The sequence below is a fragment of the Taudactylus pleione genome, unplaced genomic scaffold (genome assembly GCF_031769625.1).
Source record: "Taudactylus pleione unplaced genomic scaffold, aTauple2 ptg000250l, whole genome shotgun sequence".
Taxonomy (NCBI): domain Eukaryota; kingdom Metazoa; phylum Chordata; class Amphibia; order Anura; family Myobatrachidae; genus Taudactylus; species Taudactylus pleione.
This window is the reverse complement of record NW_028284652.1, coordinates 6,462,026-6,489,955: the sequence shown is the minus strand read 5'-3', so window position 1 is coordinate 6,489,955 and position 27,930 is coordinate 6,462,026. Positions and strand designations below refer to the sequence as shown.

At 44.9% G+C, this 27,930-nt stretch overlaps 1 protein-coding gene across 1 annotated transcript in view; it reads right to left on the bottom strand.

Moving 5' to 3' along the window:
- The window catches only part of MARK2 (microtubule affinity regulating kinase 2), a 235,390-nt gene extending 216,951 nt beyond the window's left edge, over window positions 1-18,439 (bottom strand). The window contains exon 1 of the mRNA XM_088480051.1: window positions 17,377-18,439. Coding sequence (XP_088336177.1) covers window positions 17,377-17,427 — 51 coding nt within the window. The 5' untranslated portion in view covers window positions 17,428-18,439. The remainder of the gene's footprint in view (window positions 1-17,376) is intronic.
- Between the last annotated feature and the right edge of the window lie 9,491 nt (window positions 18,440-27,930).

Below are 27,930 nucleotides of genomic sequence, written 5' to 3'. Positions count from 1 at the left end.
ACTGTGCATGTCTGGAGGGAGGGGGGGGGGGGGATTAAATTGTTTTGCGTGCTCCCTGCTAGGCATTAATACGAATAGGCGCACGACGGAGCAATTCAATGGTTTCTCCTTTCGGGCACCCATTAGTATTTAATGTACCTATAAGCACTGGGCTTAGCCGGGCAATGCGGCTAATCCCGTCTAAAGAAGTGGTTAGAGCACCCAAACAACGGACTTTGCACGTATTACTTCTCGCACCTCAGGAGGCTGCAAGTAGAAATGTGTGTCGCCCCCCCACGGCTTTAGGGGTCCGAACGGCCAATTACTGACTTGCACCGTTGTGCTCCCAATCATATAGATGACCAGGAGGCACTCAAAACAATTGAATTGCCCCTATTGTATCTCTAACCAAAGATCGCCATTGCATAGCTTTTGAGCATATTATAGACATGTTTTAGTCATGCATGATAACCACAGTATTACTCCAAATTCCATGAGCCGCTTGCAAATTTCAGACACAATCATTTTATATATGGTCTAAATAGATATGCCTGCAATTTTGCTATGGGCAATGGTAAAGCAATAATTATATTTGAAAGCCATGTGTACCTCCGTTTAAAAACGGTGTGTACAAAATAATTTGGAAATCAAAAGCCATTCTGTTAATTGCAGAAGCCAGTTCAGATGCGATTGCCTCAGGTGCCCAGATTTTTGCTTGCACCCTACTGAGGTGCCAAGCAGAAATCAGTGAAAAGTCAGTCATTTGGGTGCTCTAACCAGGCTAAACCCAGTAAATTTGTGCGCAAAATGTAATGGGTGCAACAACTGAATTGCCCCATTGTGCGCCCATTACTCAAGGGCACACAAAAAACAACTGAATCCCCCCCATGAGTCCATGCCAAGCCTAACAGGTTGCAAAACCTTTTTTCATATTAAGTTTAGAAATATAGCGAGTTAAACACAGTACCACAGACTTGGATGTCCAAGATGTTTTCAGGCAATCATATCTTCTCATATAAAGCATGAGTCATGACGACCAGTGTTTTCTGCACTCATGTGGCACAAAATGATGCATAGAAATGTCAGCCTCTCAAAAATTGCTTAAATGATATGTTGGCTAATTACAGTAGTGCCGACATCACCTGTTTTCCCACGCACCTCTATGCGGTGTAAGGAAAAACTTGTTATGCCGGCAGGGAGCAATGTTCCGGAAGGCAGGTCTCGACAAGTACCGGTTGCCATGTCAACTAATAATTTAGTAATGCCAGGTCCTATTGAAAACAAAGCAAATGGGGAAAAAAAAAAAAACAGTTACAGAGAGCTCCTATTGGTAGTTATAGGAGTGGGCAGGATACTGCAAGTGTGTCGCAGCCCGCAAGGAGGAATGCACACCTGCCACAACAATTACTGTGACTTCTCCATTCTGCACGCAAGATCACAGATTCAGTCCTTCTCCCTGCAGCAGTGCCAGCAGCAGGGAAGAGAGTGAACACGCCGCAGTGAGCTGCATCATGGTCGGCAGTGAGGAAGAGAATGACTGCGCCGCGGGGAGCGGTAGCACAGCTGAAAGCAGGGAGATTGCCCATGCCGCGGAGTGCTGCATCACTACCGGCGCGGAGTAGTGACCACCAAGTAACTGCAGCACTGCTAACAGGTAGGAGAGTGACCGCACCAAAGGAAGCTGCATCATTACTGGCACAGTGGAGGTGAGTGACCCTTGGGTAGCTGCAACACTGCCAGTGGAGAGTAGAAGAGTTACCGCCGGGGAGCTGCAGCACTGCTGAGCAGGAAGAAAGGGTGTCCTCCAGACAACAGTACACAGCTGGTGACTGACTATTTATTTGATTTCACTAGAATGTCCTCCAGCTATAATATTGTTACAAATTGTGTGGCTCTCTATAAATACACTTGTGTGTGGCGCACTATAAATATGCGGCACTCCTGTGTGTGGCTCACTATGAATTGGGGGCTAGGTAAGGGGTAGTCTATACAAGTTTTCAACTATTTTGGTCGGGTACGAAGGCTGGATCCTAGATTTTACAAAAATGTGTTGACCCCTGCCGGCGCACTACTTTGAGGTCAGGAATCGAATTCCTCCCAATGAGATAGCTAAAGTTCATATCTGTACATTTTTTTTATACACTTATCCCACTGTAAATAAATGCATGAGAAGCACATAATAGGGTCAAAACTAAGTAAGGGCTTGATTCAATTCAACGTGAATTGAATAGCGCCGGGAAGGAGCTCTCGGAGCTATTCAATTCAGCCCGCTGCCAAATCAGACTAAGGATTTCTTCTCGCATCCCTCCTGGGAGGCGAGCAGAAATCCGACAAAAGTACAGGCGCGATGCTGCTTTCTGCCCTTAGCGTGGCGAAAACAGCATCGCGACGGGAAGTTTAGTCGGAGAATGCCCGTTCTCGCGACTAAATACCCTGTTTAAGGTGCGAGGGGTGGAAGAACGGGCATTCCCCGACCTAACAGCGTGCAGAATTTAATAGCTCCGGAAGCATTGAATTGAATCGAACCCTTAGTCAACATTCTAAAATTTTAATGTTGTATTTAACATTTACGAAACCAGCATGGCCCATTTTAGTTGCTTTAACATGGGCTAATAGTACAGTATACTACTAGCAAAAGCAACATGCAGGAAAATCACACAAAAAGCATCAATAAAATTTGTCTAAGCATGATTTGACTGCGTTTTACACCTTTCCCTGACATGTGAACAAGTCCTAAATGTATTGTAATAGGGCCCATACACCTGCACGACCAGCATAAGATCAGATTCATTATACGATTTCCCTACGACTCACCGGAGCTCCCTGGCAGTCCCGGCAGCATGTTTGTTGTTTTTCTTAGCACAGGATCTGTCGTAAGATCGATCCTGTGTCTCACTGGCTCATAAGGGAAGCAGTCATTGAAATGACCTGAAATATCACACGATGGATCGCATGAACAAAATAAATGGCACGATCTGCACACGATAAGATGGACCATATATGCCGCATCATAAGATCCGGAGCGTATTATAGGAGCTGCGGGAACGCGCATCGGATCTTATCTTGATAAAAAAAAAGACACGATTTTCACAAGATCCATCTTATGACTTGTCGAAAATCAGGCAATCGGCCCGAAATCATGCAGGTTTATGGGGGCCTTAACTTTAACATATATACAGGGCCTTGCAAAAGTATTCGCCCCCCTTTGCGTTTTTCATGTTTTGTTGCCTCATAACCTGGAATTAAAATGGATTGTTTGAAGGTGTGCATCATTTCATTTACAGAACATGCCTACAACTGTGCAGTTTTTTTTTTTATATTGTGAATCAAACAATATTTAGGACAACATAACAGAAAACTTCAGTGTGCACAACTAGTCACCCCCCTAAAGTCAGTACTTTGTCGAACCACCTGTTGCGGCAATTACAGCTGCAAGTCGCTTTGGATAAGTCTCTATGAGCTTGCCACATCCTGCCCCTGGGAATTTTGCCCATTCCTCAAGGTAAAACTGCTCCAAGCTCCTTCATGTTGGATGGTTTCCGCTTGTGAACAGCAATCTTCAAGTCTGACCACAGATTCTCAATTGGATTGAGATCTGGGCTTTGGCTAGGCCATTCCAACACATTTAAAGGTTTCCCCTTAAACCACTCAAGTGTTGCTTTAGCCGTATGCTTCAGGACATTGTCCTGCTGGAAGGTGAACCTCCGTCCCAGTCTCAAATCACAGGCAGACTGAAACAGGTTTTGCTCAAGAATATCCCTGTATTTAGCACCATCCATCTTTCCCTCGACTCGAATCAGTTTCCCAGTCCCTGCTACTGAAAAACATCCCCACAGCATGATGCTGCCACCACCATGTTTCACTATGGGGATGGTGTTCTTGGGGTGATGGGATATATTGGGCTTGCACCAGACATAGCTTTTTCCTTGGTGGCCGAAAAGTTAAATTTTAGTCTCATCTGATTCAGAGCACCTTCCTCCATACAATTGGGGAGTCGCCCACATGCCTTTTGGCAAACTCAAATCGTGTCTTCTTATATTTATCACTAAGTAATGGCTTTTTTCGGGCCACTCTTCCATAAAGCCCATCTCTATGGAGTGTACGGCTTATTGTGGTCACATGCACAGATAGACCATTCTCTGCTGTGGAACTCTGCAGCTCCTTCAGGGTTACCTTTGGTCTCTGTGCTGCCTGAGTTTTGGTGAGCGGCCCTCTCTTGGCAGGTTTGTTGTGGTACCATGTTCTTTCCATTTGATGATGATGATGATGATGACGACTGATTTCATGGTGGTCCAGGGATCATCAAAGTTTGGCATATTTTTTTTTTATAACCCAACCCAGAATTGTACTTATCAACAACTTTGTCCCTGACTTGTGTGGAGAGCTCTTGGTCTTCATGGTGAGATGCCTTTTGCTTAGTGGTGTTACAGCCTCTGTGGCCTTTCAGAAAAGGTGTGTTTATACTGACAGGTCATGTGACACAAAGGGCGGAATTCAATTGATTACGCGGTCCGGATATCCCGTCTAAAGTGACAGGAGATCGCGGGCCGCCATTCAATTGCTGCCATTCTTCGCGCTGATCGCGCCCATAGAGGTCAGGTTTAGCCGCGTAAAGCAGCTAAACCCGACCAAAGTGCTGGGCGTGATCGCGAAAAGTGATGTTTGGGCGCCCAAACATGTCACTTTTCGCACATTTCAGCTCTCATCCCCCAGGGGCTGCGAGCTGAAATGTAGCGCTTGGCAGCTGATCGCGCCCGACAGGAGCAAGAATAGAATAGCTCCGTCGGGCGCGATAGGGGATGAAAACAATTGAATTCCGCCCTTAGATTTCACATAGGTGGACTTCATAGCAAAGGGGATAATTACATATACAAATGCCAATTTTCAGCATTTTAATTATAAAGATTCTTTATATATATTTTTCTCATTTCACTCCACCAAATTAGACTATTTTGTGCAGATCTATCACATAAAATTCAGATTAAAAATATAAATAAATTACAGGTTGTAATGTAACAAAAAAGGTAAAAAGCCAAGGGGGCGAATACTTTTGCAAGGCACTGTAACTGAATATTAGTCGCACCTTCTTTATTTTAGTCTTAGTGGCCATCTCAGCATGCAGTTCATACTTTTTCATTATTTGAATAACTAGTTAATTATGATTAATACGAATATTCCATATATGTCAATATACACAAATGTTTGAGATCACAATTTACATGTTTAAATTAGTTGTTTTTTTTTTTAAAGATTGTTGATTTACACAATATTTTGCCCCATTCAAAATGTGTACAAGCACAAAACACAATTCAATTACAAAAGGAAAAAACAATGCAAGTAGCCACAAGAACTACCAATTCTACTAGTGCACTGCAATACCAGTAATATTGCCACAGTTGATTTCTATTCAACAAACCATATGGTAACTAGAATAAAGGCAACGTTCAAACAGTAAATACATCTCTTCTGACAAAAAGTAACTTGCTTAATATTATTGTTGCTCGACAGATGGGCAGATGGTGCAGAAGGGGGAATAATTTTACATATAAATAGCCTTTGTGCTGTGATTCAAAAAAAAATAAAACGGGCCCACAAGACTATGCTGCCATTGTTTGGTGTTCTACATTTTATCATGAAAATTTTGGTGCTCCAACAATACAACTTGCAGTATCTTTCACCAGGATAACCTCTTTTCAGGTGTAAAATTGTGCATTAAGCCATTATCCAAGTTATTGGTAGGAAAAAAAACATTAGAACCACATGATTTATGGAATATATAGTGGAGAGTAGCCATGTTACTAAATGCATATGGGGAACTTAATTAGATTGACCAATAATATAACTCATCAAAATTGACCTTTAGATTAACACTCAGGGGTATATTTACTAAAGCGCGGGTGTTTAGAAGTGGAGATGTTGCTCATAGCAACCAGATTCTAGCTATTATCTTCTAGAAGGTGCTAGATAAATGTTAAGTAGAATCTGATTGGTTGCTATAGGCAACATCTTCACTTCTAAAAAAAAAAAACAGACAAAAAAAAACAGGGCTTTAGTAAATATACCCCTTATTGTTATTGCTATCAAAACACTTCGACCACCAGCAGTTTCAAGATTCCAATGATGCATCACCATCTTTCTGCCACCTCGGCCTATTGTTTGGTAATCTTGATTGAAAAAGTTTGACACTAACTTGTGTTAATCATCATGGTCTTAAGCTGGTCACACACAAAGCGATATTTTACCCGATCTGGCCGATTCCTACACATTGGAACGACAGATCGTGTAAAATATGGCCAAATCGTGAGTCCTCACTCACGATCACGATGCGATGCGCGTCCCCGCCGGTCGCACATCGCATCTTCAGATCGGCCGTGCAGTAGGGCAGATCTGACAATCTAGGACACGATGCACTGTGAAAGTCTGGATGCAGGAGAGATAGTTTGAAGATTGGACAACAAATTGTGTGCAGATCGTGTGGAGATTGTGTGCTGAGCTGCCGGGGAGAGTTTCAAGGGAAATCGTACATATCGGCTGGTCGTGTGCAGATCGCCATGTGTGTGGCCAGGATTAGATTGTCCTGTTCAATGGATTAACTACTGTATCTGCCTTACTTCTGTTCTTATGTCAGATATATAAAAAAAAAAAAATTCTATTTAATAAAATAATTACTCAGAAAAGTAAGTGATGACTGCAGTGCAGACTACAGAAAACATCACACAATTTCCAGGCTCCGCCAACCATGTGCTCAAAAGGAAATTGCAAAATGTAAACAGGAAGCAATTTGAATTATGAAGACCTAGGCTGAAGCAACTCACTAGCAAGTTGCTATTGCAATATCTAACTAAATAGACCAATAGAAGCATTTTATTAAGGAGAACCTGTTAATGTTTAGATTATTCAGAACTACTTAACAGTACATCATCTAAACAAAGTAAAGCATAAGTGGAACCTACAATAATTAGCACACTTGTAACTGTTAATAAAATAAGCCCTCCATCCAGTACGTACTCCAATAATACCTTTGGCAAACGGGTCATTCCGTATCAAGTGAACCAATTTTGAAAATCATCCCTCCACTTGACCATGTGCGATTTTTATGAGATTTTGCATGTTGGTATATATGTAAACTAACTTTAGTAAAGTTTCAGTTCACAGTATGCAATAGTAGTGGGGTTGTGGCCCCAGTAGGGAAAGTAGGTGAAAGTCACCGATTCCGTGGTGCACAATCAGCAATGTTCAAATATTTGCTGTGGCAGATCTATGAGAGCTATAGTGGTGAAAGTGAACATGCTTTATGCAACTTTTGATGCAGATTTCAAAAATTGCTGCTTAAGGATTACAAAAAAGTACTTTTTTGACTGTATGAGGCCCAAAAAAAATCTGTTGTGTAAAAATTTTTCTGGAATTCAGCTGCTCATATCTCCAAAAGAAAACATTATTTTAGTATGACATTAGCATAGCTAACTATCCAAGTGGACACAATCACAATCATAGTGTTCACTCCAGCTCCGGCGCAAGGCAGGGCGCCGGAGCTAGAGAGGGCGCGCGCGCGTCCGAGAAGGGGGCGTGGTCATATAAAAGGGGGCGTGTCTATAAGACGCATCCCCTTTTCGTCACTCTTGGGGGCGTGCCCGGCACTTACGGACATGCCGGGCAGCCCCCAAGCCCTGCAGACAGGGAGAATAGATGCTGGGCGCATGCGCCCGGCATCTATTCTCCTGCGGTGACCGGGTCACCGCACATTTCTTCACCCGCGGGACACTGCGACCCGCGGGTGAAGACAGTTCCCGCAGGCTGTTAGGGCAGGGCGCTTTTTGCCTTCCAGAAAGAGGGCAGGGCGCGGCGCCCCGCTAAAACAGCCTAGCGGGAGCGCTACAATCATAAAAATAACAGACATAGGGGGGAATTCAATTCAGTGCGATGTTCAATAGCCGCGGGAGGGAGCTCCCAAAGCTATTCAATACACCGCGCTGTTTGGATGGGTAAAGGATTTCATCTCGCACCCCCTGGGAAAGAGAGGAGAAATCCGACAAAAGTGGCAGGCGCGCAGCTGTTTTACCGCTTAGCGCGGCGCTAACAGCTGCGCGCCCAGCAGTTTAGTCAGAGAATGCCGGTTCTCGCTCCTTAACACCCCTGTATTCTCTGACATAACAGCGCACTGAATTGAACAGCTTGTTAGCTCACTCCCTGTGCTATTCAATTCGTGTTGAATTGAATTCCCCCTTTTAAAAGTTACTTCATTCCTGTGATGTCATCTAAAATTGCTTTCACAAATCGCGCGTTCATTTTTCCGCTATCTTTAATGTCCAATAGCAAAAAAAAAAAGGCATAACCGATTTTCTTGAAACAATAAAAAGAGCAGACTTTAAACTACAACATATTTTTTTTTATTTTTGACAGGCGTTTTGCCTCAGAAGTGAGAAAACAGTCTTTAAAAGTTAGGTCACTTTCGGCTTACGCAGTACTTAATATTATGAACAACAAGGCATGTTAAAATAGCTCTCACTATAGTGAATCTTGCAATTAGGCACAGCGACAACTTTTAGTGCTCATTTAAAAAAAAATTATTATTTGGACTAAAAGTCTAATTTTTTTTTGTTAAATTAAGATGAAAGTGACCAAAAAAAAAAAGAAAATTGGTTACAACTACTTTGACAAGATTTAAGGCGGGTGTCCACTACCCAATTAAAATGAGCGACTGAACGATAACAATATCATTCATTAATCGTTCACAAATCGGCCATGAAAATGTTGAAAACAACCAGCGATGCGTGCTACTGCTGGTCGTTTTTGACAACTAACATCGCCTGAACATGCTGGTTAATCTGCCGATAATGACAGATTGCCCATGTTCAGGTATGAGGGAGGGTGCCTACACTAAACGACTGATCTTTCTAAGAAGGCACAGCACAGACTGTGAAACGACTGCACGATTACAACGTCGTAATCATGCAGTCGTTTCAGTCTGCTAGTGGATACGCACCTTTAGTTTAAATTGCTAATTTGCAATAAAACTTTATGCTTTTTACTAACTTATTGTTGCATTAGCTTGTTTTGTATTGTTCGTATATTATTGCATATACTGTACATATTGTTATATGTTGTGTCACTTATGTTTGAATTAAATATTAATATTTGTGAAACTTCTGATGAGCATTAGTCAGTTTCATGCACCCTCATGGTTGCTCAATCATTTACTGGCCACTGAGAAAAGTTTCATGTTGGGTTGCAAATGACCATATTATTGGGAATATTCCTGCACCTTCAGCAACGTCAATATAGACTATTGTCAGAAACATTGTTGAGCATTGATAAAAAAAAAATTCTGCTCCTATGAATTAATCAAGCAATAGATCTGGCTTGGGAACTATTAAGAAACCCCAAATCAGGTTTTGGATCCTTGGCAAAGACGCCCAAGTTTGGGATTTGGATCCTAAGGAAAGGAAAACCAATTTCAGCAGGCTTGGGATCCTGTGGTAAATTTCAGGCTAGGGATCCTGGGGAAGAGACCCACTCATAGCAGTTGTTGCATGGCTATCGGGCATGGCCCCTAGGCGATGGGGCTACCATTTCTTTAGGCAAAGCCACTATGGACCAATGCAACACAAAGTTTTATTTCTTTATTGCAAATTAACAATTTAAACAAAATCTTGTCAATGTAGCCATGACCGATTTTTTTTTTTGACCCTTCATGTTAATTTAACAAAAAATATTACTCTTTATTAGTCCAAATAGTTTTTTTAAATGAGCACTAAAAGTTGTATAGCTGTGCCTAATTACAAGATTCAAACGATCATTGCCTTATAGTTGGAGCCATTTAAACATGCCTCGTTGTCCATAATATTACTGCATAAACCGAAAGAGCCCTAATTTTAAAAGCAGGGGTGGGGAACCTTTTTTCTGCAGATGACCATTTTGATATATATAACATTTGGGGCACTGGTTTAAGACTTGCCCCCTCTGGGTGACGTCACATGGGGGCGGGGGCCACAATCTCCAGTGATTACAGCAATGCCCAGAGCTTCCTGAGGATGTTCCCGGGAGCTGTAAGGGCAGCCCCTCAAACATGGTGTTTAGTTGCGAGAAACTGCATTCTTCGACTAAACTGCCCGGCGCGATGCTGTTTCTGCGCGCTAGGGGCAGAAAATAGCATCGCACCTGGAGTTGGGTCAGATTTCTGCTCGCACCCCAGGAGGGATGCGGGAAGAGATCCTTAGCAGCGTGTTGAATTGAATAGCTCCAGGAGCTCCCTCCCGGCGCTATTCAATTCGCATTTTTGCATCTCAAATGCTGGGTACACACTAGACGATAAGTCGATATAACGGGCATATCGTTTAGTATGCACCCACTTTGTCAATAGCGAGGACCATGCTGCCAAATGCAGCATGGCCCCGCTGTCGCTGCCCGCATCAGCAAGTGTGTATGCACTTGCCGATGTGGGGCTGGGTACACTAGTGTTTACCAAGCTTAAAAGGTGCGTACACACGGAACGACTTAAATGGACAATATGAACGATATCGTTAATATCGTGCATTTTTCGGCCACCAAAGACCTGCGATGCATGGGCATGTATGGTCGAAATCATTATCAACCATCCCCCGTGCATGCAGGCCAACCTGGTCGATATGGACCAGGTTACTATAGGGACAAGCGATATATACTCGTTGGTGGGTATAGTGTTAACTCTAGCTCCGACGCGAGGCAGGGCGCCGGAGCTAGAGAAGGCACGTAGGCGCGCGCGCGACCGAGAAGGGGGCATGGTCATCAAAAAGGGGGCGTGTCTATAAGACACGTCCCCTTTTCGTCACTCATGTGGGCGTGCCCGGCACTTACGGACACGCCGGGCAGCCCCCAAGCCCTGCAGACAGGGAGAATAAACGCCGGGCGCATGCGCCCGGCGTCTGTTCTCCAGCGGTGACCGGGTCACCGCACATTTCTTCATCCACGGGACACTGCGACCCGCGGGTGAAGACGGCTCCCACAGGCTGTTAGGGCAGGGCGCTTTTTGCCCTCCTTCTGGAGGGCAGGGCGCTTTTTGCCTCCCAGAAGGAGGGCAGGGTGCCGCGCCCCGCTAAAACAGCCTAGCGGGAACGCTATGGTACATGGTGTGCTGGATGATAGTTATCGATCGTCCAGCACACCTGGGAGATCGAACAACGATATTGTTATCGTTGTCGATTGTCCCGTGTGTACCCACCATAAGTCTTTTATATGACCAATGATCTTTGTAATTGCAACAGTGTACAATGCCACAAATAAAAGTTCTACACAGAACTGCAAGTCACATGATCACATCATCAATTACACTCTCAAAGTAATAGATTCTGTATTCTAAACTTGTAACACAACTTTTATCAACTTATTAAAACACATGCATCTTGCAGGACAATCTTGTTATTCCACATTCCAGGGGCAAGCATTTTGATCTATAAAAAAATAAAAGCATCATTGATCTAATATGACACACTGTGCTGACGCAGTACAGCAATAGGGTGATATGTTAAATGACAGACGACAACATGCTGTTTGCCGCCTGTATGCACCGTTATTTAAAAAAGCTCATATTTCCTATAATACAATACAGAATTCCTATAGCCAAGATATTTGGATTTTAATATCTTAAAGTTATTCGCCACAGCAGCAATTTCCAAAAACAAGTGCTGCACGCTTGTCTGCAGTGCAGTGCTTACATTCTGAACACAAACAGCTTCCAGCTTACTTATGTCAGTGGTCAAGCAACAAAAAACCAGGATCTGTACAAACTTATGCAATTTAGGACAAATTTACCCACAATGAGGTATAAAAAAAATTAAATAGTTAATTACTTATATAGCGCCAGCATTTTCCATTGTGCTTTACCATTGGGAACAAACAGTAAAAAAACAAGACTGGGTAATAATAGACAAAGAGGTACGAGGACCTTGCCTGGAAGCTTACATTCTATATTAAAAGCAGCTTTTCCCTTCCAAACCATACCTTTTCTATCACACACATCAATACATTAACATACAAATATACATCATTAGTGTTCACTCTAAGTCTGATGCCGGGCGCCACACCTAGAGAAAAGGCACTTTGGCGCACGCCGTAAAAGCTCATGGTCATGAGAAAAGGGGCGTATCTTTAAGACGCGCCCCCTTTTCATCACTCTTGGGGGTGTGCCCAGCACTTATGGACATGCTGTGCTGCCCCCAAGCTCTCCCTTCTCTGTGAATGCCGAGAGTATCCTGTTTTAAGCAGGAAGCCACCAAAAGGGGCAGGGCGTCGCCAAAAGGGACAGGACGCATTCAGCCCTTTTGAAATCAGGCAGGGCGCAGCATGGCACCCCGCTAAAACAGCCTAGTAGGAACACTACATCATGTGTATAGCTTCTATTTGGTATTAACAAGCCAGAATTAACAGTATTCTCACATAATACTATAATTTATATGTTGAACATCTTTATAGCAAACCAGGTAACAACCTGGTCACTTTTACTAGTTCCTTTTCTATATCCTGTGACACATTTGAAAAACTAGGCTACAGAAGTTATTTCAGAGCAGGTTGTTAAAAGCGAATATTGTTTTGCAGCTCAATGAAAGGATAAATTAGAAGTCTCAAACACACTAGAGGCTAAATTCACTAAGAATTGAGTGTCCCTTCCATCACAATCCGCAGGACATCGTCGGTGGATTGCTGCCCAAAAGTACAGGATTTACTTACCATCGTATTTGAGTGTCTATTGCAAAGCACCACCAGTGTATTTTTTCTGTCCAAAACCATGCGAGATTGTCCCCTTTACGATAGATTCCGTTGTCAAATAAAAGTATGAAACTGCCGTCAATCTGCAGTGTATTCAAAGCACAGCACAGATCAGTATGCAGGCTTTGATATATTTAAAAGAGAAGACAGTTCAGTGTAAAAAAAAAAGTGTGGGTCACCTCCAATTCAATAAGCAGCCCTGGACCTCTAAAGCTGGGTACACACTGACTGATACATTGGCCGATCAATTGATCGGTCAATGTACCTGCTGCCCGTCGGGCAGTGTGTACCCGCGATATGTCGGTGAACGTCGTCGTTCACTGACATATCGCATTGGCTGTGCTGCACAGCCAATGGACAGATATGTCTGCAGACAAATCTGTCCATCGGCAGTTGTGTACGGGCGGTCTGCAAACCGCCCATACACACACACCCGCCCCCCTGCCCACCAGGACACGCCCCCGACACACCACCTAGTCGCCGGGACCTGCGGGCAGACACAGATGATGGTTGTTCAATGTGTATGAACAACCATCATCTGCAGAAATATCTGTATAGTGTGTACTCACCATTAGCCTGGGCTGGCATTGGAAAATCTGGGGGAAAAATGGCCTGGGGGTCTCCCTATTTTCCAAAAACCAGCAGCGAGCTGGACCGGTAACGATATAGTAGGGAGACAAATTGGGGGCGATTCAATTAATTGCGATGTGAGTAGCGCCAGGATGTTAGTCCCGGAGCTATTCAATTCACAGTAAAGTTAAGCCTGACTAGAAGCACTCAAGTTGGAGAATGCAGATTCTCGCGACTTAAGCAGGGTGTTTAGTCGCAAGAACCGGCATTCTCCGACTAATGTGTGGTCCGCGAGGCTGTTAGCGCAGCGCTAAGACGAAAATCAGCCTTGCGGCCGGCACTTTAGTCGGATTTCTCCTCCCACCCTCAGGAGGGTGCGAGGAGAAGTCATTAGTCGGCTAAACAGCGCAGTCAACTGAATAGCTCCGGGAGCTCTATCCCGGCACTATTCAATTCACGTTGAATTGAATCGCCCCCATAGTGTGGGCTCTCTCTGCCATATTAATTATTTATTCTCGCACCCTCCTGAGGATGCAATGAGAAATCCGATTAAAGAACCGGCTGCAAGTCAGTTTTCCGGCTTAGCAGATGGCACTTTAGTTGGATAATGCCAGTACTTGAGACTAAACACCGAGGTTAAGTCGCGAGAACCAGCATTCTCCAACTTAACTTGCAATAGTCGGGCTAAATAGTGCACTGAATTGAATAGCTCCGGGACCAACTTCCCGGAGGTAATCAACTAACGCTGAATTTAATCGCCCCCCAAGGGTGAAAATCCTGATCGTCCCTAAGGTAAGTGTCGCTGACCTAATTCCCCCCCCTAACCATCCCCGGGGGGGCCTTGCGGCATCTGGTTAATGACAGGCGTCTAGATTTAGCCGCCTGTCATTAGTACCACGCCATGATCAGAACATCTGTAAGCTGGCGGTTGGGATTTAGACTGTCGGCTTCCAAACTACATCCCCTTTGGCCAAGCACACCGCTCACAGGCAGGTCTATTTTTGTTACTTTTCAGCTGCAATGTTTCTGTGGTTTCTATTGGGTTTCCAAACCCAGCGGTTAGTATTATTATTATTTATTATTACCAGTTATTTATATAGCGCACACATATTCCGCAGCGCTTTTACAGAGAATATTCGGCCATTCACATCAGTCCCTGCCCCAGTGGAGCTTACAATCTATATTCCCTACCACATGCACACGCAAATACACACAATAGGGGTAATTTTGTTAGGAGCCAATTAACCTACCAGTATATTTTTGGAGTGTGGGAGGAAACCGGAGAACCCGGAGGAAACCCACGCAAGCACAGGGAGAATATACAAACTCCACACAGTTAGGACCTCAGTGCTGTGAGGCAGTAATGCTACCATTACACCATCTGTGCTGCCCAAGTAACTCAGGTGTTTCTATTGCTGTCTATTTAAAATAATCAATGCTCACTCCAATGGGCTATTACTGTCAAAAGTTACCCAATGTGCCTTTATCGATGGAAAATTGCAAAAAAAAAGCATTACCCATAGGCCTAGCATACCTTAGTTAGTAGAAAACTATTCTTGCTGAAATAAGGTCCATCATTTCAAGTGAGCTCAAGATGTATGTAATATTGCCACACTGGAACTTCAGGTAAGCAAACAATGTAAAAAATTATGGTGAATTTAGTACAGGGGGAACAGCAAGGTCAAAAACAGTAACTTCCACAGGACAGGGCCAGAAATGACCTAACAAATTGGTGACCACATAATTGCTTTCTTTGGAAAAGTACCTAAAATACTTGGAGAAAATTTATGGAAACCAGAATACTGGGGAATCTGTCTGACGCCCTTAGCAACCACATGCTTCCCTCATCATTTTAAGCTATAAAGCTGGGTACACATGTAAAGATTTTCTGTCCAACCATCCAACTAGTTGATTGGTTGAAATGAAAATCTGGTAACGTATGGGAGTAAATGATGATTAGCAATTTGCTCCTATATGCCAGAAAACAGATGAAAATGGTCATCAGACAAGTTTGTTAAATGTTTGATCCAAACAATTTGTTCAAACAACAGTTTTTGTCCATTTTCTGGCGTTTGAGAGCAAACTGCTGACTGTCATTTGCTTTCATACCTTACCAGATTTTCATTCCAACCAATCAACTAGTTGGATGGTTGGACAGAAAATCTTTACGTGTGTATGCGCCTTAAGACAGACATCTAGAATCTGATTGGTTGCTATGGACAACACCAGCTATCCTGTGCTCTAGATTTCATGCATTTCTCCCCCCAAAACTGACAATAACATTACTGCTTGAAACTGTTTCCCATTGACCTTAGGACTCGGTTAGCATAACACTTGTAGTCAAAGGGGGGAATTCAACTGAAGGCAATGTTGTCCAGCTCAGGGACTGAGTGCCAGGAGATATTCAATTGTCCTCACTGCAGCCAGCACTTAAGTTGGGAGATGCAGTATGCCGCAACTAATGCCCGAGGGTTAGTTGTGGTAAACAGCATTTTCCAACTTAAGAGCCAGGAGCGATGCTATTAGCACACGCGGTAAGCCAGAGATTTGTGTCGCAATATAAGATTTCTGCTCGCACCTCAGGAGGGTGCGAGCAGAAATCCTCTAGTCGCAGGTTTACAGCGCTGCCAAATGAATAGCTCCCAGTTCTCATTCAATTCAGTGCAACGTTGAATAGCACTGGGAATGAGTTCCCACAGTTATTCAATTGTCCCCATTGTGTCCTGCACTTAAGCCGGAAGGTGCAGGCTATGGTGACCAAAGCTGGGTGTTCAGCTGTAGTAACATGCATTCTCCGAGCTAAGAACCAGTCATGATGCTGTTAGAGCAAATGCTAAGCCGGGAAACCAGCATCGCGGTACTAGTTTAGTCGGATTTTTGCCCGCACTTCAGGAGGGTGCAAGCAGAAATCCTCTAGTTGGGGTTAACAGCACGACCTATTGAATTGCTCCGGGAACATTTCAGTAAATTGAATCACCCCCTATAATTTTGCTTATAATATACAAAGCATATCATTTTGACAGCACCTCAAAGCATCTAAATGTTAGCAGACAAAACAAAAAGCAATTCAAGTCAGCCATACAGGTTTATAGGGGTTTCTAAGTTATTTATTTTTTCGTTCCTCCGAATTGTACTTTAGTAATGGTCCACCACTGACACTCCAAAAATTTGTAATACAGAGCATGGTCCCGGGACTTACTGATTTTGGGGATTTTAACTTATTTAGGAGGAAATTCAATTGCAGGCAATGTGGTCTTCAAAAAGGGCCTGCTATTTGTAAATCCTCAGTCAACAAACAATGGGGAAAGACCCCACCAAAGTACTATGCTAGGGAGCAGGTGTGCCCCCCTCTTTTCAGCAAATTATCTTTAAATGGTGTAAAGGCCAAGTCGTATTGGAGTCCAGAGCAATATAATACTTTCGCTCTGTATAAACAGCCCAAAAGCACGGAAGCGTGTCATAAAGAAATATCAATATACTAAGTAACAGTTACAGGAATGTGTGTATAGGCCCTCATACATGGTGCAATATGCACCTTGCGACGCGACGGCCGACATATCGGGTGGTCCACACACATGGAGCGATCCGCTGCCCGACCACCCGATATTCCGGCACCCCTCTCCCCACCCTTGCATAGCACTGCATGGGATCGTACATCACATCACCAGATCTCATGTGCAGCATGTAAGATCTGGAGGAGTGCTGTACGATCCCACGGGAGCGCGCACTGGCCGATATCATGCCCACAAATGGTGCGACATCGTACCAATCCATCAGATCGGCTGCTATATTGCACAGTGTATGGGGGCCTTAAGGCTACTTAGGCCAGCTGAATGTGAACAACCCCTTTGTCTTTTAACAGTAAACAGCTCTTCCTCAAAAGTAACAATTTGAATTAGTGCAGTTTGACTGATAATTACACTGCAGTGTATTTAAGATGCAAATACTAGTGTGTCTCTACACACAAAAATCAAATTAAATATTTCCATATTTTTCTCCAACCATATAGTCATGCACATTTAAATACTTCTATAGCATGCCAAATATACTATAGGACTTGATCTATGTGGCTGATGTAATACTTACTTGGTCAGCATCACGTTCATTCACAGTCGGTAGCGGGGTCCGAGTGGACATTTTACTTAGTTGTATATCCGTGAGTAGAACAGCATTGGTCAAAATGAGTTCATTAAACTTGATGCAGACTTTAGATGCTTGTTTGATGTACAGTCCCAGCTACAGAGGCAGATGGTCATCGGCAACACTACAGCGGATATTTACTGAACCAGACAAATACACTCAGGGAGCTATTCAATCTGCAAAGAGTCCTATATATTCTTTATAACAGTGCACACAAATAAACTTTATTTCTAAGCATCATAACGCAAGATTTAAATGTTCTTGCAAATATATCTAAAGTCTGATAGCAAGATGCAACATTTAGCTTCCCTGAGGGGCCTTAGATGGCACCAACAAATATAAATGTCTTTAGTTTTATGTTAGGTATATAAAGAGCAGTTTATGAACTATATATGACTGTAGAAGCTTGGGAAAGCCCAGGACAAAATCTGAATGCCCCACAGGGTAAGCAAACTCAGGAGGTTGGGGGCAAACTGTGCCCAATTCAACGTCCCTGACTAGGCCCGTGTCGGTAATAATATCCCCCACACACACACGATGGGGCACTATTTATCGTCACTACAAAACTGTGTAGCAAGGCTGTACTGTAGGAGTGACCTGCACCCTGAGGGCACGCATCTACCCCCCCAGCGGGGAAGGCAGGAGAGGGTGTCACTACTGACACTCAGGTAAGCACACATTAGCACTACACACCCTGCTCTATCCTGATACACATACACACACCCCGGGCCGCCCCCTCCTGCTATGCACTAATGGTTATGCAGCCAGAACGCCGGCAGCGCCGCCTGGTCGGACCTGTACGGGGCTGTCAGGTGGTGGTGAGTGAGGGTGGGGGCGGGGTGACAGGTAATTCTCCCGCCCAGGTCTCGCGCTCTCTTCCGCCTCCCACTTCCCCCCGGCGCGCGCAGTTCATCTCCTTTCTGCGTGTCCAGGTGTATGCGCTGATGCGGGCGGGCGAGTTGGGCGCGCTCTCTGTATCTCTCTCTCATACACACTATTTTGGGGCGTAAAGAGAGAGTGAGGAAATGTGCGCGCGCCCGCCCGCCCACGCACGACCTATAATCACCTGACCACGACGACTACTCACGCGTGTGTTCCTGCGCTGGGATGCGCGCGCACCCCCGGACACAGCACAGTAGTACCTACAGATCAGGCAGAGCGCATGCGCGTCCGGCCGGTTTGCTTGTGTGTATGTCACTCTCTCTATGCGAGCATTGCGACGAGTAGCAACGCTGATGGTGGTGGGTGAGCAGTGCGGTGCCATCACCTGGCGGGCATTTTATGTCTTACATCACATTCACCCAGAAACTAGTCCAGCATCTGCTGTAAATATGGCACTGCTTCGAATAGATGTGATGCGTGTTGATCATAGGGGAGAGCATAATACTGTGTGCTGTATTCCAGTGGTTCTCAAAGTCGGTCCTCAGGACCCCACACAGATCTCATTTTCCAGGTCACCCAGCAGGTGCACAGGTGTATTCATTACTCACTGGCACATTTTAAAAGATCCACAGGTGCAGCTAATTATTTCACTTGTGATTCTGTGAGGAGACCTGCAAAACATGCACTGTTTGGGGTCCTGAGGACCGAGTTTGAGAACCTGTGCTGTATTCAAATGACAGTCTTACATAACATAGCACTAGGACAATAATTAAGGGATATATTTAATCATCTGAAATTACATTTGTTGATACTTTTCTCACATTTTCATTATATTTCTAAAAATACAGATGGTGAGGTAATGGCCTAGGGATGGACGTCGGTGGGTTAACCTTTGATTGTACTATTGGTTGTTGATCTCAATGGTATGAAGCCATCGGTTGGGAACCATCAAGTGTTTCATCCACTAATTCACAGGTTCTCAAACTCGGTCCTTAGGACCCCACACAGTGCATGTCTTCCAGGTCTCCACAGAATTACAAGTGAAATAATTATCTCCACTTGTGGATCTTTTAAAATGTGTCAGTGAGTAATGAATACACCTGTGCACCTGCTGTTTGCCTGTGTGGGGTCCTGAGGACCGAGTTTGAGAACCACTGTACTAATGGTCACCCCAGCTTTCATACATGCCATGCAGTGGGCCAATCAGAGAATGTGGGTGCACTTCATGGGTCTTGTTGGGGGGAGGAGCAAGGCTCAATGTCTTGGCACATGGGGCCTGATTCAGCTTGGATCGCAACTTCAATAGTGTACGCAAACAGCCGATTGTTGCGTTCTGCACATGTATCGCAGTGCTTTTGTGTAAAAACACTCCACTGTGATCGGGACTGCAATTGCAGTGACTACGCAGACCCATCACAGAGTGATTGACAGGGAGTACCGTTTGTGGGAGGTGGTCTGGGAGACGCAGGCTTGCCAGGGCGTTTGAACGCCTTTACAGGGCAGTGCATAACTTAGCCACTGCAATGCAATACGCAGCCTGAGCTCTCACTGCGTACCAGAAGGTTAGCAATTCCTTAGTAAGGTCAGAGCTTTTGCAAGTGTGCATGAGGCTGCGATGGTACTCTATGTTACCGATGGTTTCGCAGTCTTGCTAAGTATTCCGAATGTGTGTAAGGTAAGGTGGGCGTCCCTTTGTTGTGCTGCAACGGCATAGCGTTCGCAGAGGATTAGCATATCTTCGCAGTGAGACTGCGTGCAGTGGCAATTGCACTTGCGATCCTATCTGAATCAGGCCCATGAGGGGGGATCCATAGCTTGGCTAAGTGCCATTGATGACAAGGAACCAATGGATTTCCTGCCCCCCTGGGCTTAAGAGGCGGGGGTGGCATAGAGCCCTGTTAAGGCACTGTATATGAATGCCGTTCTGAACAGCCCCCAATCAAACCAATGGGGGCTGCAGGATCAAAACGGAAAAATTAAAAGGTGGAGAAATCGGTGATTTATCTGTATTTTCTAAATAACTATACTGAAAACAGAAGTTTAGCTTTCTCCAGGTAAAATGCCTTATTTTTTGTTGAGTAAATATTGTGTCTGTAAAATGTATTTTCAACCGTTACTGAGAAAGATTCAGGTGCCGGCCGCCTTCTCGCACCTGTAGTTCCACAAGTGCAAAAGGGCAGGCATGCTGGCACCTGTAGTTCCACTGTAAAATGCAATAGTTTATAACTATTTAACACATTATTACCCCCATACCCACAGCCCAGGGGTGTGGGGAAGAGCCCTAGGCTTCAGACCAAGCCTGGGGTTTTGGGAGAGGGGGGACCCCTTCTTGGGGGGTCCCCACCTCCCCTGAGATCCCCGGCTTGGGGTGTGAATGCTTTGGCCATAGAGCCCCAGTGACAGGGTTTAATGGCTGTGGCATTACACCCCGTTCGGTTTGGGTCCGGTGCTGGTTTTAAATGTAGGGGGACCACTATGGATTTTTTTCTCTCCTATAATTAAAACCAGCACTGGCCCTGCATTCAGGGGCTGGTTCCTAAACTACGGTGGAACCCTACTTGTTTTGTTCCCCGTAATTTTAGGAACCAGGACTGCCTGAGCTGTCCGGGGCTGGTTATGCTTTTGGGGGAGGGGGGCGCTCTACATCATTTAAAAAAAGAATGTAACCCTTTTTTTTTTTTAACTATATACAGACAGAAACATACATGGATCACACTGATCTGTGTATGTTTCTGCCAAACTAGCAGCTCTCAGGCAGATGAATTGATTTCACAAATTTTTACAGGAGTGTTGTCCATTCTCATGAGAGTTTCTAAACTCTCATCTTGGTAAATTCCCGAATCCTATCTTCACTGGTGAAAAGTTACTCGAGTTTAGCGGATGGTGAAGTGAAGAGAGTTTGCTAACTGTCCAGTATTTTCCCGTAGCAAAGGAGATTCCTCTCCAGTTTTACATTGGTAAATTTGCGAGTACAAAAAAATGAGATTGTTAACTCGACCACCCTAGAATCTTAGTAAATAATTTACCCCTAGGTAAATTTAGCAGTCAGGATAGGCAGGGGAGGCAGAGCCTCCACTGTCATACTCCTGAGATTTGATATAAAAATTATTAGAATAATACAAAGAACATATTTAAAACTTATAAACATCTTTGTGTATTGTAATATTTTTTTATAGTTAACTTTCACCAGCTTTGTGGAGCTCCTTGGGACTGCAGGGAGATGAGGCAGCAATAGCTCAGCCTTCTGTAAAATCAGACACTGCTTGCAGAGATGGGGTGGGGCCACACCAATGGCAGTAAACTACACAGAAAGAGAGCTAATGGAGGCATGCCTCTGAGTATGGGGGGGCATGCCTTGAGCACTGATGGACACCCTGGATGTGTCATGTGACCAGGAAGTGCACTGCAGTGTTTAGAGATCGGAGCTCAGCAGCAAAATATGACAGTGATGCAGGTAGGAGAATCGATGGACACTGAAGCTTAGTTTAGTGAGGAGAGAGTTACAGTGCGTAGGGGGTGAGACAGACTGTCAGCACTCAGACCCATCTCCATGAGTGCCTCCCCAGCCATTGACCTCACCGTATGTCACTGCCAGGACTACAGAACCATCATGCAAAATGGAGTCGGCTGCTTCCTCAACTTTATCAAACCGGCCAAATCAATGAAAGGCAACCTAATAATAAAACCTGTGTGCTATGTCTGTCCCTGTATTGACTGGTGCCCTGCGATCCAGTTGTCACAGTGCACCGGTGCACTTACCGGGTTTGGCAGCGCTAGTTAGCAGCGGGCGGGGAGATTCCTGCCCCGGCGGCTGTGTACAGGCAGCCGCGGCTCCCCTGGGGACGCACATGTAGACCGGTGAGAAATTTAAAAGGGCAGACTCTCCAAACATGACATCATGATTTGAACTCCTCCCTATAAGAGGGAGTCTCTGGGCACTAGACAGTGCCAGAGTATAGGCTCGCATACCATACTCCAGCATTCCTACCTCAAGTGATCCCTACTGCTCGTTCTTGACCTTGGCTTTGCTTGTGACCTGATTCCTCCCCGGTACTGCACTTGGTATTGGTTTTGACCTTGGCTATTCTCTGTGACCTGTTCCGTTTAATCCTTGGTACCGCTTCGTCCGTCTGGTTCTGACCCGGCTTGTTGACTGAGTACACTATGTACCCTACTACGCTCTGGTGTACACCTGTACTAGGGAACCTGTCACACTTGTATGGTTTGTTTGTGGAACCGGGCTGGAGTTACTGGTAGGTGGGTGTTTTGGAACTCGAACTTAAAAACTGAACAGTCTGATGTAGTTTCCACTCGTGAGAAGTGATATGGATAGTGAAGGAAGTAAATCCAGTGCAAGTGAGGGTGGCTAGACCCAAGACAGGGGTGCGGAGTCTATCACGCCAGTGGTTTTTACCAGGAACCCCTGCAAGTGGATTTGGGCTTAGCTGCGCCTGACTTGCAGGTCGCGATCCACTGATTAGAGGTCCCTGTACTGGCAACTGACTAGAACAAGCATGGTAAAACTCGTAATGGAGTTGGACAGATTAGCACTGAAAAGAAATCAGACTGAGAAGCACCGGGAATCGAGGCGGACTGGAATTCACAAGGATAGAACTGGACTGGATTATACCGGGATGGAACTGGACTGGAATTCACCAGGATAGAACCATCCTTGATTGCATTAAAATATGACCAGACAGGATGAACCAGTGGTGCAGCGAGTTGGAAATCTGCACTGAATATTACTACTGAGGGAATCCACAAGAGCACAGGCATAATCACACAGCAGGTCTGAGGACAATATTGCACTGGCAAGTGCTGTCTGCAAGAGGAGACCTTATATACCCCTGGCTAATCAGGGATTGGGCAAGAATGTCAGGTGACTGTGGGGATGCACTCTATTGGAAATTGAACAGTCAAGCTGACAGTGACTGTCATGGCAACGCTCAGAACCCGGGTCTGGTGGGAGTCCTTCCACGGGCACCGGACATGCAACTACTAGTGAAGGCTGAAAGGATGGATCTCCCATTAGAGGAAGAAGGAGTGCTGGAACACACCACCGCACCAGGAAGTGACCAGCGGCAGATCAGAGAATCTGAAGCCGCTGAAGAAGAGAGGAGGGCACTCCGAACACCGCTGGCACGCTGACTCAGGCGCCACAGAGGTAAGTGACGGGGTCTGATTCTGAGGTCTCTAGGTGGGATTGTGACAGAACCTAGTCAGATGACCACGACCTGCATGTTGGACGCAGCCAAGTCCAAACCTCCTTGTGGGGGTCCCTGGTGAATACCACTGGCACGTTAGACTCCGTAACTCTGTACTGGGTCGTAGTCAATCCCAAAGTACAAGCACTCATCCACTATCCATCTGAGGGTTTGTGCCAGTACATTGACTGGCATCTTTCCCAAATGTTGGGGGTGATGAGCCGCCCCTTAACCACCCCACCCCCTGTCTGGATAATGGATCTTCAGCTTGAAATAGGCCACAGGAGTGGCTGAAATTTGTTGCTGCTCTCCCTGTGTTATTTGATTATGCAGCCTCCAGTTCCGCTGACTGTGTGTGCCTTCCTAGAAGCTACATTATGCAGACAGCGCAGGGGCTAGCTGAGCCAGTGTACTATTCTGCGATATATTGGACATATACAGCCTCAAAATCTGGCCCAGCGATGCTGTGTGTGCCCTCTCAGAAGCTCCATCACCTAGACAGAGCGGGGTTTAGCTGAGCCAGTGCCGGATTTGGAAAAAAAATCCATCTGTATATCTCTATCTCTGGCACCCCCGGAGAGACCTCTGATGGTGAACTACAGGGAATATGCTGGGACCAGTGGTGATTTTTTAACGCAGCCTGCATAAGGTGAGCTCTGCACTTATAAATAGATCATAGCTGGCCACCAGTCTTGGTAAGTTACCAGACATTCTCTGAAGGACATTGTGACTATAATATAAATACAGTTGTTTGTTGTTTAACTAACATTGAACCTTTGATGCTTTCACTGTACCAAAAGGTATGGAACCCTAATACTACTGGCGATAGCTGCATTTATCAGCGACTGTTATTATTGTGTCTACCAGTAAAATTCCGCTGAACTTTGTGAAAATTGTGTCCAGCATTTTATGAGAATAGCCACCTCAAGAGAAACAATGTAACACTGTGGGTACCGAAAGACACAATAGTTACATATGTCAGAAAATTTGGACCCTTTTTCTTATATGTACATTTGAGGTTGGCAATGCTTTTCGCTGCTGCAGGTTTTATATCTATTCCATGTGTTTGTCAGGTGCTTAGGAATATTTAATTTTTTTATGCAAATGGGTATATTACATCACAGTTGTAAAGTTTAAAAGTCTCACACAAGTACACAATATTATTTTTAAAGACAAATGTGTTGGAATGGACGAGCTTGCTGTTCGGTTTCCCTTGTGAGACCTGCCACTACTACAGTTATTTTCAGTCTCTTCCCCTTTTAGTCCAGATGGATTTCCATCTAGAAGGAAAATAAGGTTTGATATGCCTAAATTACATTACAAGCCTTCTGAGGCTTGTACTAGTCTCTCAGAAGATTGAACGGAATATAGGAGGAACAGACAAAGCTCATTGTGTTATGTAAAGAGCTGTTCACTGACAATGCACAACAGCCATATATCTGCTGATATCGAAGATGTCTATATTAGACCTTAATGTGCTATTAATTTGGAATAATAACAAACATTTGCATTAACATTCCAAGAAATAAAATATAGAATACCAGGTGGCATAGTGGTGCCACTTACCCGTGCAGATTAGGTTTTGTTGAACCATCCTCAAACTCTCTTTGGCAAAATCCTAGATCCCAGTAGGAGAAATCTATTTGAGATTTTTTCCCGCAAATATCCTGTACTTAATTTATTGAAACACTTATATGCTAATATCTTGTCAATAAAAAGTGGTAGTACACCAGATCAATTCACTGATGCCTTTATTTTCTTAGTCTTCCTAATAATTCTCTAGACCACGGCATTGATCTGCATTGAGAAATGTCTCGGTCTTACAGGAGTGGATCGGAAATTTAAAGTGGCCCTGGAAAAATTTCTGAATGTGGACTCCTGTAGGCAGGACCAAAACAATTGTAGATGCAAAACAACACAGACGGTGGTGGGGTTGGGAAATTGTTAACCCTAGCCATATTACAATACAGAGAGCTTCCTCATGACTGTCATATTGTACAAACAGCATTCCAGTAACCGCCATACAGTACACTGAGCATCCAACTGACCACAGTACAGTACTGACAACATCCTAGTGACCATCATACAGTACAATTAGTATTTTAGTAACTGACATACAGTTATAAGAGCTTTCCTGTGACCTCCATTTATTACCAAGAGCTAGTGACCACCATATAGTATATTGAGAATCCCACTGACCGCCATACATACTGACACTATCCCAGTGACTATCATACATTATTGACAGCTGTACAACACATTGAGCACCCGATTGACCACCATACAGTACTGACAGCATCCTAGTCACAGCAATACAGTACAAAGAGAACTCTAGCAACCATCATACAGCACAAAGCACATCCCTGTGAGAGTCATACAGTACTAACCACACCCTAGTGACCATGTTACAGGCATAATACTTCCTCCACCTCTCCTGTCACTTTGTTCTCTGCTTGTGTTGTCAGTCAACTGTAAACCATTACTGCAAGGCATCTGTGGGGGGGATGTTGCAGGTCAGGTGAGAACCTCACTTCTACTGCTTTTAGGATGGTGTCAGAGGAAGCAGGCTTCTCACTTTTTGGAGAGAATGTCCCTCTCACCCACTACTTATTTATCACTTCTTAGACTTATTGGAAAACCGCAAACAATCCGATTATCATCAAATGCCTTTCTGAGAAGCCCACTTTTAGCGTCCATACACGGAGTGATACCGAATGGTGCATTCTTAGATGCCACCATTGGTCGCACCTTTGAAAACTTGTACCAGCCCTATGGCAGGTGCAGTTTCTCCATCTAACTATGGCCTCCTATTTCTGTGTCTGTGCTGCTGTGTATGCAGCCACTTTCCCTCACAGACCTGCAACACTCCCATAACTCGCCCACTAAACGGACCATGTGTAGCGTTCCCGCTAGGCTGTTTTAGCGGGGCGCGGCGCCCTGCCCTCTTTCTGGAAGGCAAAAAGTGCCCTGCCCTCCAGAAGGAGGGCAAAAAGCGCCCTGCCCTAACAGCCTGCGGGAACTGTCTTCACCCGCGGGTCACAGTGTCCCGCGGGTGAAAAAATGTGCGGTGACCCGGTCACCGCCGGAGAATAGACGCCGGGCGCATGTGCCCGCCATCTATTCTCCCTGTCTGCAGGGCTTGGGGGCTGCCCGGCGTGTCCGTAAGTGCTGGGCATGCCCCCAAGAGTGACGAAAAGGGGACGCATCTTATAGACACGCCCCCTTTTTGATGACCACGCCCCCTTCTCGGACGCACGCACGAACGTGCCCTCTCTAGCTCCGGCGCCCTGCCTTGCGCCGGAGCTAGAGTGAACACTACATGTGTATGTGCATTACTAGCCACCTGGCAGTCACCGCCCAGGAACACTCATCTCTGTTGCACAACATTTCAGATATTGTGCATCCACAACCATCCAGGGTGCAGTAAGCTCCAAGCCTTTGGCCCACTGGGATAACACCCAGTCAGCCTATGGCCAGTCCTCTACCAACACCAAGGCTGAAGTTGGAACGAGTATCCTGGGGAGGTAACATGACTGTATCCAGGTACACAGGGAATCCATTTACCAATAGTATCCACCCTGAACCAGTCTGAAAAGAACAAACACCACAGGGATCTGGTGAGTACATCTTATAAAGCTATATAAAGGATAAATGCACTAAATGATTTTTCTCCTTTTATCCATATATATGTATATTAAAGACTTAAGCTGGTTACACACTGACAGATACATTGACCAATCAATTGATCGGCCAATATATCTGCTCCACCCACGATATGTCGGTGGACGTTGTCGTTCACCGACATATCGCATTGGCTGTGTAAGGGCGGTCTGCAGACACACACAGCGACAGACGCCCCCTGGCCGCCGGGTCCCACGGGCAGACACAGATGATGGCTGTTCAGTGTGTATGAACGACCATTATCTGCAGATATATCTTTATAGTGTGTTCCCACCATAACTTGTAATAACAAATTTGCAGCATTTTTTTTTTCTTAGTCAACTTTTAACTTAAATACTACACATTACACCTCCTCCTCCATGCGGTGCAGGGGCCTTGCAACCTATTACTAGAAAGCACAGCCCCTGACCGTCCGCGGCCGCCACTCCTTTCACTTGTTGAAGGGGGGGGGGGGGGGTGGCATGTTCCCATGCTTCTGACAAAAGGATGTTCTTGCTGGACAATCAGAATCAGAAACAATTTATATAAGCAGTCACAGAATTATAATGCTGTTAGCAAATCCAATTATTTTGCAATCAACCATTAACACAGTCACCATCTGTTCCTAATCGTAGGGAAAGTTCCAGGTTTTCAAGATGTGTGCCTGGAAATTTTTGTCACTATAAATGTTCCTTGTTTTCACTACTGACCAACTGCACAGTACAATTCCTGTTAGTCTTTAGTATGAATGCAA